Source organism: Temnothorax longispinosus, chromosome 7 (assembly GCF_030848805.1).
Source record: "Temnothorax longispinosus isolate EJ_2023e chromosome 7, Tlon_JGU_v1, whole genome shotgun sequence".
Lineage (NCBI taxonomy): Eukaryota > Metazoa > Arthropoda > Insecta > Hymenoptera > Formicidae > Temnothorax > Temnothorax longispinosus.
Window position 1 is genome coordinate 4,808,904 of NC_092364.1, and position 14,312 is coordinate 4,823,215.

At 39.9% G+C, this 14,312-nt stretch overlaps 1 protein-coding gene across 3 annotated transcripts in view; it reads right to left on the bottom strand.

Annotated features, from left to right (window-relative positions):
• The window catches only part of Sns (sticks and stones), a 276,474-nt gene that overhangs the window by 10,658 nt on the left and 251,504 nt on the right, over positions 1 to 14,312 (bottom strand). Inside the window, exons 5-16 of one of the 3 annotated variants that reach the window (XM_071782967.1) lie at positions 12,663 to 12,833; positions 11,740 to 12,030; positions 10,208 to 10,507; positions 8,557 to 8,693; positions 7,834 to 7,990; positions 7,275 to 7,577; positions 6,169 to 6,444; positions 5,516 to 5,806; positions 4,741 to 4,919; positions 3,942 to 4,362; positions 2,922 to 3,074; positions 2,115 to 2,242 (exon numbers count right to left, since the gene is read on the bottom strand). In XM_071782967.1, coding sequence (XP_071639068.1) covers positions 2,115 to 2,242; positions 2,922 to 3,074; positions 3,942 to 4,362; positions 4,741 to 4,919; positions 5,516 to 5,806; positions 6,169 to 6,444; positions 7,275 to 7,577; positions 7,834 to 7,990; positions 8,557 to 8,693; positions 10,208 to 10,507; positions 11,740 to 12,030; positions 12,663 to 12,833 — 2,807 coding nt within the window. Of the gene's footprint in view, positions 1 to 2,066; positions 2,243 to 2,719; positions 2,876 to 2,921; positions 3,075 to 3,941; positions 4,363 to 4,740; positions 4,920 to 5,515; positions 5,807 to 6,168; positions 6,445 to 7,274; positions 7,578 to 7,833; positions 7,991 to 8,556; positions 8,694 to 10,207; positions 10,508 to 11,739; positions 12,031 to 12,662; positions 12,834 to 14,312 lie in introns of all 3 variants that reach the window. The other 2 variants (XM_071782966.1, XM_071782968.1) reach the window with 2 other exon arrangements.

Here is a 14,312-nt window from a genome sequence, read left to right on the forward strand (position 1 = left end):
GTCCGCGCGCGGCCCGAATCTCTCGCTCGTTGTTCACTTCGCAACGACCGCCGTCCCAGCCGGAACGCCGACGTCTGTAGACGTCGAATTGACATCTTATAGATGTCGATTCGACATCTATCGACATCTATAGACGTCGAAAAGACGCTATCATTCCGGCTGGGGTTATATCGCGCGTAATGAACGTCGAAAGTTGCGACCGGACAGAGGGACGCGGTCGATCGTCGCCTTTTTACGTTGGTTTTTCGTTGTCGCGAGTGCAATAAACGCCAAAAGTGCCGTGCAAAGTGGCGGGCGATTGTCGTGTCGCGTTAATTAGCATCGCCGCGACCGTAATTAGCCGTATAGCGCTTCCGATCGGCTATTATTCATCTCAGTGCGCTATATATCCCGATTCCCGCGCGATGAAACGACGACGGAAAAATGCAGGCGACGGCGTAACGACTCTGCGTGGTAAGTAATTTGTTCGATCGTTCGATTAATTTACCCGGCATTGGACCGATTTCACAGTCTCCAATTAACTTGATCTTTCGATTAAACTCACTTCTTCGCCTCTTTCTAAGGGGGACAGTTAGAAAGAGATGCAGAGTGAGTTTAATCGGACGATCAAATTAATCGGAGACTGTGAAATCGGCTCATAATCACGAAAAAGCGAGTTTACCGCGAATCACAAAAAAATAAGCTACACACGTTATATGTGTGTTCTCATATCGCATTCTTGCCCGATCAATAGTAATAAATTTGATATTTCGTGCGTGCTATATATTCGTTAATCCTATCTTTAACAGAGCGAATATAAAATAATAAAACGATAAAAAATAATAAAATAACTTTTTGACTAAATAACAAAATAATGAAAACCGAACTGTAAGCAAATAGAAATGAAAAATATAATTTTTATCTGATTTGCAAACAATTATTTTTCACTTAATTTCTTTTGCACGGAATATAATTTTTCTCTCACTGAATTATTGTTTCAAAAATGTTTCAAGTATCTCTGGGTTACTTTTAGAAAAATAATTTTTATACGATAGATATATTTTGTATTCTCTGTCTGCGATAAAAAAAACATAACTTTTTTATATATGTATAATTCTTGTTTTTATTTACAGATCAACGTTCTGCGCTGATATTCAGTTTCACATCATTTCGGTGAGTTGTATAAATCTTTTATTGCTGTAAAATAACGGATTAATGCGAGGAATTGAAACCACCATATCAACATTTCTTTCTCTTCGCGATTGAATGTTAACATCGATTACTTCATATCTTGTTACTCTCTCGTTACTGCTCCTACTTCCATTGTATGCGAGGTCTAACGCTACTGCGAGAAAGCAGGCGAGTGTTTAATGATTAGAAAAGCCATGTTAGAGTGGTCTTGTGAAGAAATTCGCAGAGAATTTATGATGTAAAAAATATCTTATTGGATTAAGATGTTGCGAGCGTTTAACACTAAGATTGTTCTCATCATAGCGCTATTTTTTAAGAGATACGTTAGATTTTACCTGAGGATAGTTACCTTTAGCCGAACTCTGCGATCGAATGACATGAGATCGTCATGATATAAATATGTGACGGTATATTATAAAAAATATCGGGACTTTATATACGAAAATAAAAGTACGTGCTATGGTGTGCCAAAGCTGCAAAAAATAACTGTAATTTAAACAAAAAAGTAGCTTAACTTCGAATTATTAAAGTTAGCTTTGTAACCAGAAAGTTTCTACAGATTCGACTGAGCATGAAAACAGTTTTTAAATAATCGATAATTGAAATAACATCATGCTTAATGATGCGATGCAAATTATTTCAACTGCAAACGGTTGAAAAATAAAGCTAAAGTTAGCCGCAAAGGAGACAGTATCGTTAAGACAGTCTGCTCATTATTCTATTATCTAACACAACATCTCGCGTTAGAACGTAAATGGAACCGTAAAAAAAAAAACAGAGAAATCAAATGACGCGGGTAAAAGGAAGAAACGAGGAGCAAGAGAGAGAGAGAGAAAGAGTGGCGAAACTAATAGAGGAAGCGGAACAGAAAAAGTGTTGCTAGAACTCAAACCTACCCTCCGGAATTACTTGTTACTAAGAACATACTGACTGATGGCACTGACCACGTAATCATTAGCGTCGAAGTTGACGTCGCTCTTCTCGTCCGACATCGAACTTAGTTCGCCGGTCATGGTGTCGCCGTTGACGGTGGACGGTGCATACATATCCGCGGTCTGCGACTTATTAATGCCTATGCAAAGATAACACGTGGTGAACATGTGAATAGCAAAGCGAGACGTGAATAGTACAGTTAGGGCCGCACGCAGAAGACGAATGTAATTGAAACAATTTAACTTAATTTTTTTTTTAACTAATTACACATGCAAATCGCAAATTTTCTTGATACATGAACATTTAAAAGACATAGCAATAAACCAAATGTGTGTAAAGTTATAAAATAATGAATTCATTATCTTTAATGAATTGCAATCCATATTATAGAGATATATTAATTTATTACAGTATTATTAGTAATCAGCTTTACTTAATTTACATAATCTACTGCGGTATACTGCGAGTTATTTTCGTTTAACTTTAAAATCTCTTTCAAAATTTATTAGGAAAGTAAACTGGACTCATCTTCTGCCGCGGCTGTAGCCAAACGTTGGGCTAATCTTCTAAATTGAAGCGCGTGTGCGCTAAGTATTATTATTGGTCGCAAACTTACGAGCTTTATTTCGTTTTCGTATTAAGTACCACAACATGATGAAGACATTAACGATAAAAATGATGACGGAAGTCGCCGCTAACGTATAGATATAATTCATCGGAAAGTCGCCCTTTTCCGAGAGGACGTCCGGCAGGTTTTCCTCTTTATTCGGGCCTAGGGAAATAGGAGAGAAAGAACACATGATAGATATTATATTTACCAGCACGCTGGACCTTCTTTTTCGACTTTATTGTAGCAAAGACTATGGTTGCGGCAATGAGTAGGCAAGCAGAGGCGGAAACAGTGATGATAATGACGATGATGTACGAGGAACTATTCTCGCTTGATGTCAACTCGGTTGGTGGCGCCTCGCCTGTAACCCAAGCCAATGCCCCATCACCGGTTTGTGTTATTCATGCAACGAGTCGGTCTACATTGTTAGTCACACGTTCAACTTCGAAATCTTCGGCTATTGCGGAATGCTGTAACGCCGCTAATATGATTTGCAGCCAGTAATTAAACAGGTCGAATAGCAACTACGTACTTGCTTATTAATCATTTCCCCTTAAACAAAAGGCAAGCAAGTAACTGTTTGGATTGTGTTTCCGCACCGGTGTAAAATAATTATAACAATGCGCGGCAGTTACGCGCGACAATTCATACGGTTTTGACCATAATTTCCTTGTCAAGCCTGTAATTTCTCTATCTTAGAAGCGTTGGGAAAAATACTGTGTCAAAAAAATTTTCAAAGCTAAGCGTCACCGTACTGATATCGACCATTGGAATGAAACATGCTGAAAATCACTGCATTACACGTATGATATACTTGTAAATGCTATGCTATGTAATGTCCAATGTACTTTATTACAACTAACCCACGATATAAATGCCATGCGAACATTCACGAAACACACTAAATGTACGTAACGTAATACATGATCAACCTAATTACCGAGTACAATTAATTACGTGGATGCGGGGCAATCGCGTTTAATTATGTCTCGATGATCTGCATAATGATTTAGCAAGCTGTTATTTTCCACTATGTAGTGTGAATAACGATGTACTGGTCTAATGCAGATAGATACTTCGCTCATGAGAAAAAGAACAATTATAATCTCCGTGAGAATGAGCTTCATGATTATGATTTCTGTTGATTATGCTACGTCGTAACGTATTGGGAAGTCGCTGCTTTCGAATTACGGAAGCAATCTACGGTGTTTAGCGGTCTACAACTTACGAAGCGTCTGGACTTTGAGGAGATCCGGCAAGAAACCGCTGTCTCCTTTCTCGTTGATGGCCTTTACGCTAAACACGTAATAAGTCCCCAGTGACAGGCCGGATATAGTGGCCTTGTACTCGCCGGGCGGGACGTCCAGGTAATAATAGCGATCCTCGTAATCCTGCGCCAGTCGCCATCGTATCTGATGGGACGTCGGCAGGCCGCCGTCGAAACCGCGCTTCCAGGCCAACGTGACCGAGTCGTGTGTATAGTTGTAGACCTCCAAGTCGCTCGGCTTGTCCGGCGGCGACGTGACGTCCAAAAGTATTTCGTCCGTCGACAGTCCCATTTTGTTTTGGGCACGACATTCGTACTTGCCGTAGTCTTGCGACCTCACGTGATAGATGGTCAACATCGTTTCCGAATAGAGCTCCGACAGCTAGAGAACGTAGAGGAGCTTAATTTGTTACTTTATCGTTAAGGACGCAAATATTATCAAGACGTTAAAATCAAAAAGATATTTCGGGGTGTATAACGCGCTTTCGAGTGTATAGTCTTTGTAACGACATGGTTATTATTTCTCTTGGCAACATTTTAATCGGGTGTCGCGACCTCTTCACAACTTTCGAATTTACAACGGTAAATATCTTCTTAACTATGTCCGACATGGAAATTCTATCAAAGTAAAATTCGTTCGAAGTTAAACGAAGAACAAGATTTACAGTACGCGATACAATACTGCGGAGGCTCTAAAGGAGATATAACGGTAAAGGAAGTCGTTATTTAAGAGATAAGTACATCTTATAAAGCGACTTACATCGCTGTGAGTGATACTGTATTTATCTTCGGTTGCATTCGGCAATAAAGTTTTCCCATTGAAGATCCAAGTGAAACGCGGCAATGGAGATCCTCGCGCTTTGCAGAACAATTGGACGTTTATTCCTTTGTTCGCCGCTGCCTTTCGCGTCAGAGGGGTGTTCGTCATTTCCGGTTTAACTGCGCATAAAAGTAACCAGTAAATTCTTTATTACGCGCACATTCCGATACGTGAATCGCGCCGCACAAATATATTATGCATATATTACGTGTGTATCTATAATTGGTTTTTCTGTTGAGATGCAATTAAACGTCGACATTTTTGCAATTATAGAGTCGATGATTTGAACTTCTATTATTGACTATTGATTATCATTGATATTATATTTACTGAAACATAATTATTGCAATATTATAATATTTAATTATTAACATCAATAATTAGGACACTTTTCACTGTACTATTATTAATTGTTTACTGTATAAATATTGAAACTAAAAGTCAATATTATTAATCACACGAATTCTCTCGATTCTATGTTGCCAGTTTATTTACGTGCTAAATGCATCGCTCGCGCTTACTTTTTTCTAAAAATATAACAACGGTTATATTTTTAATTAAGTCATCATTATTATACGATACATGACAATTATAGCTAGATAACAATTTTTATCATTTATTCTCAATCGCGCTTAAAAATAAACTTCCTACTTCGACAGTATTACTATTATATATAAATAATCGAAATAAAAATTCTTGAAAATACTTTACGTACAATTCGTAATAAATAGAATAGGATCCGATGTTACGTTGCCGATGCCGTTGTTGACCTTGCATCGATACTCGCCGACGTCTTCCTGGCTGGGATATTCTATGTGAAGGTACGACGTCCGATTGACGAAAGACGTCGAATAACGTCCCGGCAGTTCAGGATTCGATCCTATTTTCTGCCATGTGACATACTCGTCGCCGATCGGGCTGCCGTCGACCTCGCAGAATAGCTTCGCCTCGATACCCGGTGGATAAACTATCCCCGACGAGGAAGTGCGCTTGATTTTAGCCGGATCTGCGGGATGTCGTACGAGCAAAACGATGAATTGTAATTCACATGTTAGAGAACAACTTTGTGTATTAAAGAAGACTTTTTAAAATCACTTGGCGTATAAGAAAATCATTAATCGAGCAAAAGAGAGAGAAAGAGAGAGAGGATTAAAGAAAGATTAAAGTAATTATAAGAAATTGAGCAAAATATTAGAGATAGGAGAAAATTGCGACAGATAATCGATCACCTGTAGACACATTAAAATTAATCCAGAAATTTTTTAAAACGTCAAATATTACTTCTTTTATAAAACGAAATTAATCGCGATAATATCGTAATAGAGTTTATTTGCGCATTAACACGCGGGTTGTATATTGTTTACTCACACTGCACGGTCAGATTTAGCTGGTAAAAGGTGGTTCCCTCCTTGTTCAGCGCCTCGCATATGTACGTGCCAGCGTCGTGACGATCCAATCTCGTGATATTTAGCGTGGAACCGTGCGCAGTTATTCTCTTACCGCTGCTACCCAACGGCAGACCATCCCTCGTCCACGTGTATTCCGTCGTGTTGGGATTGCCCCTCGCCGATACGGAAATTACAAAGGGCTCTCCTTCCGAGCCAGTTAATTCGGAAGGGTCTAACGGCGAAAATATCGGCTTGTCTATGGAACAAGAAAGAAAAAGCAAGTCACGTTATCGTGTTTTACTTCCGTCATATCTAATCGGGCAAGATGTTAAAAAATAGCTTCGAGAGTCGACATACATTTGATATAATTTTCAAAAAAGTATTATCGTGGAAAAGAGGCATTTTTTATAACTTGCTATTTGGTAAAACTGTATAGCTTCATTTTCTTCACGTTTATGCACAACTTTGAATGTTCGTTTCATAGTTTCATTTCTTTCATTACCTGCGGATAACCATGCAATTAAAAACGAAAAATTCAACAATTCGTTATTGTATATTCGAGCAGCAGGATTACAATTCTAAAAAGTATGAAAAAAAATATAAAAAGTTTGTTTTTACATATCTATCTATTATATAGTATGTATCTGTTTCATAAAAATTTTTTAATATCACGCGCGTATTGGTGTATATTTTTAATATATTTTTGCAACAAGTTTATATAAAAATAAATAGCAGATTAATTTTTCTCCCTTCATAATCTCACCTATATTCTGCATTCTTTTCAACTCATTTGTAACCCGATTGATTGTTATTGTACGCCGCAGATTGTTATTGTACATACGAGATATCGCGGATAAAATGCAAATAAATTTATACAAGCGCAATTCGATATATGCAGGATATATCGTAGACAGAGAGAGAGAGAGAGAAAGAGAGAGAGATGCACTATACCGCGCATTCGCACTCCACAGAGATTTCCGGGTTGAACGCACTCGCGCGCCGGGCACCGATCGTGCATGCGTGCTGATCTCTCGCCAGGTATGTAGATTATGTTGTTAGGAGCGATCTACTTAGTTCTACACTCACATAGCACGTCCAGCGTCGTCGCGTCGTGACTGGATCTCCCCAATTCGGCGTTCTTCGCCTCGCAGGTGTACACCTCGCCGTTCATGTCCTCGGTTAAGTCCAGCGAGAGCTCAACGGACGAGAGGTAGCCGCCGTGTAATCCGGGCTTGGTGCTGTTCATGGCGCCGGGCACCGGTATCCCGTTCTTCCACCACGACATTTCAGCGGCGGGATTGCTGCTGCTCGATTCGCAGATTAGACGTCCCTCCTGGCCGGCATGAAAATCCTGGGGCTCGCGGTTAATCTTCACCCTCTCGGGCGGAACTGAAGGGGGTGGAAAAAAAGTCGACGGTTCGCCGTTTAAAATATTGCCGTATAGCTGCCGCCGAGATTCGCGACTCGCGACGCGACGTTGAAGAAAAAGCGAGTAATTACAGCGTCGTTCAATCATGTCTATGCGCTAGCTTTTCTTATACCGGAGAAACTTGACGTCTCTTCCTCGAACTAAGTGAAGCCTCGCGATAAAAACACAACAAAAGGATTCTGATAATGAATATACGGGATGAGTATCATATCTTACAATAGACTTTCAGCACGAGAACTTTGAGCATGGGGATCTCGGTGGCGGAATTCGTCGCCTCGCATCGCACGTGGGCATTGTTGTCGGACGCGTTGACGAGCATCGTCAGCTCGTTCGAGACAGCGTGATTTCCGCGCTGTCTCACCGTGCCGAGTACCTGCGATATAAGACAATGTTAATATAACGATCTACGCGGTGGCGGGCATCAAAATATTTAAATTAATGTAGAGACCAAAATGATCGCAAAAATTGAAAAGCTTTAAAAGTGCAAGAAATGAATCCATAAATTGTAAAATGTTTTAAATATAAAATCACATTTAAAATAGATAACTTTTACGAGTTATGAATTTTCACCATTCTTGTTTAAAATTTCCATCTGAGAAAGAGTTAATATCGTTAATTTTAATAATTATTACAATTTCAAAAAGCGAGTTTTGTTTTAAGATTTTTTATTTATTTAAAATAGGAAGGAGTTTTAATCTGTGGATGCACAAGATCGTTTTCGAATACTTAATCAAGCGTTAGTTCGGAGAAAAACATTCTGAGACTAGATAATCTAATAAAAAATAATTATTTCCGTTATTGTTGTTTCTTCAATAATTAGTGCAACTTTTAAAGCTAGAAAAATGAGGAGACTTTCTTGCGCTTTGGAGTCTCTTTTGAGTCTGTGTGATAATTCGCCACAACTAGATTTACGACGATCCCTTGTACGAGCTCACGTACCTTACGGTCGTTCTTGTACCATGTTAACGTGGCCAATGGATTACCCGCGGTAGCGGTGCACATGAGTTTCAGTACCGTCCCGGCGACTATCGTCGTGCCCTCCTCGTATCCAGTGACAGTTAGTTTCGAAGGTGGATCTGCAAGATGTATCAAATAAATTCGCGCGATCACAATCGGTCAATTACTTGTTAATTACTTTACTATTATACTTTACGCATTATGAATCTTTGACATTTGTTATTACACTCTCGCACGATTTAAAAAATATCTCTATCAAAAGCCAGGACGCGAATGAAAAGAAATGGATTTATGCAGTAGAAAAATTTTGTAAGCCAGAGACGAATGTGTATAGTGAAAAAAAGGAACACGAATTTTTCTCCTTCATTTTTATCACGTCACACTTCGCGCGTTTATCACTCGTCTCTCCGCCTTTTTTGTCGACTTCGTCTCATTGTTCGTTCAACATTCGGTAAAGGGCTTAACGATAATTTGTAAGGATTATTTGTTGAATCCAGTTACATTATTGGACACGAGTGGCATTCGTTATTGCAGTCTCGGATTGCCGAGCGGTATATGGATTGGAGGCCACTAATTGTTTAGTATATTCAGACAGCGAATAATTTTAATGCATGTAATTACAAGCTGAAAACGCAGTTGATTATACAAGGATTATTTATTTATGGCGGAAATTAATGTCGGTCGATTACGGTTGTATTATTACGAGAGTGTATCACATGCGCGCAACATGACGTAATGTCGAATATGTTAAATGAATTCTGACCATCGGATTCGCGAGATCGCGTGTTCGTATGCGTGTTTCGGGACCACGGATAACGGCGGCGCGGTCGATTAATTTGTTGCCGCGTGTCGCGAAGATGTCAACGGCAACACGGGCAACAACATCATTACCGAATTTTCTAAACAATGTTACAAATTGTAGAACGTTGAAGCAGATGGAACGCGATATCTATTATTTCGACGATGTACTCGAAGAAAAAATATGTGTGCATTACAATATTTCGTCTTGGGGGAATCAATCTTTTTTTTTTTAACTTATCTTAGATAGACTCAGCTTTAAACCCATTTTATCATACGCGTCGGAATTGTATATTTGTCTGTGACAAAGATAGCATTTTTTACCGAAAGTTAAAAGGAGAAATACAGTCTCCATACAAATGTTATTAAAATTATATTAATGTTTACGTTTATTTGAAAATAATGTTTATGTTTATTTGAAAATATTAAAATGTGGCGGGCTCCTCTTTAACGAGAATATCCACGAAGAGGATTAATCGCATTCACAAATGAAGCCCGAAGAGCGTAAATATAATCAACTGAAAATTTCGTTTTTCACTTCAATTAAAGTTAATCCTATCTCGATTTTATCTCAACGAAGATTTATTTGATGCGCGGCCGTTGAAAAATTTAATATCGTCAATATTGGCAATTGAAAGGTCCTTCCGAAAGATATCTCATAGTAGTTCCGGTACATCCGTATAGCACGGTCCTTTGACGCCAGGCGGAAATTAAATTTTCGCCGCGGGCGAGAAGCGTGGAGTCTCTCGTTACAACTGCAACGCGCGATACGCCTCTGTGTATACCGAGTGCTCTAGCGAAAATTGTATACGATAGAGAAGGGAGGGACGCTCACATATCACGTTGATGGTGTGCGTGCCGACCACGTTCTCCGTGAGCTTGGCGTTGGAAGCGTGGCAGATGACGACGATGCTGCGGCTCTTGCGATTAATGCTGAACGTCACGTTCGAGCTGGTGATCCAGCCACCGTTCGGCGCCGGCTCCGTCTTCGAGGCGTTGCTCTCGAAATTATGCCCGTCCACCGTCCACTTTATATCCGCCGGCGGATTCGAGTTCTCCGTCGTGCAAGTAATGAGCACCTGGTCGTCCGCCTTCGCCTCGGTCGGGCCGTTGATGTTCACCTCGGAGGGCGCGACTGTAGGAAAGATTGTAAAAGTAAGCGCGTGAAAAAAGCTCGAATTAGTTCATCCGAACAGTGGTTCAGAAAAATTCACGGTGGAAATAGTAGATAAAGAATGAGGATAGACAGACATATCTTGATTTATTTAGATATTTAGAGCAAGAACAGATAGAATAAATACAAACGCTTAGCGGATAAAAATATGTATATCCCGATAGAGACGGATATCAGAAAAAGATATTTAAAAAATAACGAGATATTGTAATTTTGATAGTCTATATTAAGCAAATCTCCGCGCGGGAATTGAAAGTCACCGAGCTTCGAGAAACTAACGTCGCTCCGCTGCGTCGTCAATTTTCATTTTTGAAACGTCGGCCGTAAAAATATGAAATAAAAGTTTACCGACAAGCTGTCAATAACTGCAACTATACGGTCGACAAGCATTCGCCCTTAATCGCGAGTATACGATAAGCCAGCCACGATATTTTCCACGAGCTTTTATCCACATATATCACGCGAACATAAAGTTAGCAAAATTTCAATTTGGGTACGGGAACGTAGCCTCGACGAAAATAGAGAAGCGGAATTATTTATGCGGTTGTTCCGTCGGCAAGAGATCGTCCATACGCTGTGCAACCTTACGTCGTGCAATACTACGCCTTTGCGGTAAAGTAATGGTAAGTGCCACAGACAGGCACCAGGCAACGTTAATATTCTAACACCTTAAATACGTCTCAAGTATCACTCGCGAGAATATAACGCATTCTGCAAGATTCAAGAACGGAAAAAAATGACGTCGTAAGAGTAATAAAATTTCCACATTTCTCTATTCTTTTTTACTCCAGTTTTGGAGGAGATTCATTTAAATTTATATCAATTAAAATTAATCGCCCTTTAAAATTAATTCAGTACGATAAACAAAATAAAATCTGAAATCGTCGAACGTAACTGTGGATAAATTAAATTGAGGTATTTTGCGCGATTCGTTTCGTATTAATATAAAAAGGATCATAAAATATAATTACATAGGCGGAATTAAAATACACGCGCTGCTAAATGTATTAAAAATCAAAGCCCATTATTCGATTCGATTAACATAAGAGACGATAATAACATGCGATTATATGAGGGGTGGTAATACAGAGAACGAATGAAGGGTTTCTCGGAACGTTTCTCTAAATGCAATTTGCAACGTTTTAATGCTACCTAATTGCGGATAATTATCGCAGGCGCGCGCGCGCACTTACAAAGCACGGTGAGATCGACGTGCACTTTCATAGGCTGCACGCTCATGATGTTGGAGACTTCGCATCTGTACCGAGCCTTGTCATCCTCCGCTCGTGCTATGAACGAGTACACGTTCTCGCTGGCGCCGGGGCCACGGCGATGGGCCGCCGTAACCTTCTCGTCGTTCCTGTACCAGACAATTTCCGCCGGCGGGTTTCCGCCGCGTGATCGGCAGGCGAGCTCCACGTTTTGACCGCGCTGCACCGTCTCACCCTCGGTATAGCCCTCTATGTACGGTGGACCAGGTGGATCTGCGCAGGCAGACAGGTAGACGTCGGTATATTGCGCCGTTATTAGAAGCTAACGAAACTTATTTGAAAACATAATCCGGATAATTGGGATCGAAAGTCAGTCTCAGCTCGAATAACTCAAAGAGACGACGTGCACGCGAGATTTGAGAAGAGCTCTATATACGGATACCTGAATCTGCATCGCGCGTTCTAATTCGGTATATCAGGCGAATTGCAATTCATCCCGAGGATTATATTACATAATAAATTCAACCTAACTTGTTACATCAATTTAAGTGATAATTGAAAGCGACGCTAAATAATTTTGCTGTTACCGCAATCTCTAAATTGACAAAGTTACTGCAGTTCTAATTTGACTCTGTTATTCTATCTTATATTACATAAAAAGCATTCTTTCTATTCACGTACAAATGAGACTCGCGTCAGTTTCCTTAAATAAAGAGAGTCGTAAAATTAAAGAGAGCGCGAACTTGGAGTTAATGTCGATTCGTTTTCGGTGATTTCGGTAACGCTACAAACTCTAATTTTCGCTATGCTTTCTTCACGACAATATGTCGAGTACGTTGACACGCTGCGGCATAAGCGATCACGCGAGCGCGTTTCTATAGCATACCTATGTCCGCCGTACTTACAGAAAACGGAAAGTTTAATGGTGGCCCGCATAGGCCTGTCTATGGGTATTGCCGGGTGGCTGGCCTCGCAGGTGTAATCCATCCCATTATCGTCCGCCGTAGGCATGATGGTAATGGAACCGTGAGTGTCGTACTTGAGCAATTCCTTCGTCTCTCCGGGCTTCTCCTTATCTGCAACATTGTCCGCGCAAATCGCGAAATAAATACCACCTGCCACCTGCTTCCACTTTATAGCCGCGAAATTAACTATTTCTCTTCGATTATCGTTTTTTTTTGTCTTTCATGTTACTTCAGAGAATTTCCGGAATGCGGAATAGCAAATTGCCGTATGAATTCCAGTTGCCATTTACTCTTATCTCATAGCAGCGACGTTAACCACTTTTTCTTTTTTTCATTATTGTTTGTTGCACGCATTGAATGGGAATTGTTATAGAAAAAACCTTTTAGGTCGGGATAACTAAGGGGCTTTGTAGCCCACTTCCCTCTGATTTTTTTTTAATTTTTTACTTACATTGATATTTTATTGATTAACTTTCCGAAATTTTTCAAAACAAAAAATTGCTTTCCCTTTATATTACGTATATTTTGTGGCTCTTTTAAATTTTGTAATTAATTTTAAGTATACATTTAAGAAAATTATAGAATATACTCGTCTACATCGCGTATTTAGTGGCAAACGTTTTAACGCTTATCAATTTCAGCGCGCGATATTGATTCTTAATCAAAATTCAAAGCGCCTTAATCACTCGATTATCTGCAAAGATAGTCGAATTAATTCGAGACTCGCGGAGAAAGTTGAATTATTCATGGGCGGCGTGCATGAAGATAACCCGTAATTTACATTAAAGTTGCGAGTAAACGCAACGTTACGTTAGAATAGAAAGATATACGTGACGTATTTCGCGACGTACACTCTCTTTTTAAATCTCCGTTAAAAGCTCCGGACAAGCTTTTACGCAAAAGCGCGACGCACGACTCTTTATTCCGGCGTGTTGCAATCTACACAGTTTTCGGAGTACACGACGGGGAACACAAATGCTCTCAACGCAACGGCGACGGGATTTGACTGGATGCGTAACGGTGTCGGAGAAAGATTGCTGCTGGAATGACGAGCGAGAATGCGAGCACGCGTAACAAAGGAAACGACGACGATCGCGCGATTTATTTCTGCACGTAGACCTGCGTTTCACGCTGTTCGCAGCCTCGCAGTTGTTAGATTGTAATAGCGCACATCTAAGATGTATAGCGTTAAGACGATTCAGACGTTTCTCGCATCAATTACTTACGGAAATGTAAAGTTGCGTTGAGTGACGTTACGCTAACGTCGGATAAGACATTCGAAGTATTAGACAATTTCTCGCGAGGAATGGAGGCGATTTTTATCGCGCGAGTAAAAAGAAACGTTATTGTGTCGTAAATTTCGTAAGAGTAGCCTTATTCACGACTTACAAAGATAAGTTCACGGGTGACACGCGATTTTTATTATATACGGCGCTTTGCAGAATTTAATCGTTACTTCCTGTTTTTAAAACATATTACAAATTGCGACGGAATTGATGTTCACGTTACACCGAAAGGAATAATATTAAAATACGGTAATGTAAAATAATATCAAAATACTCATTTTACCTTCCATCGAATAATCCGCTA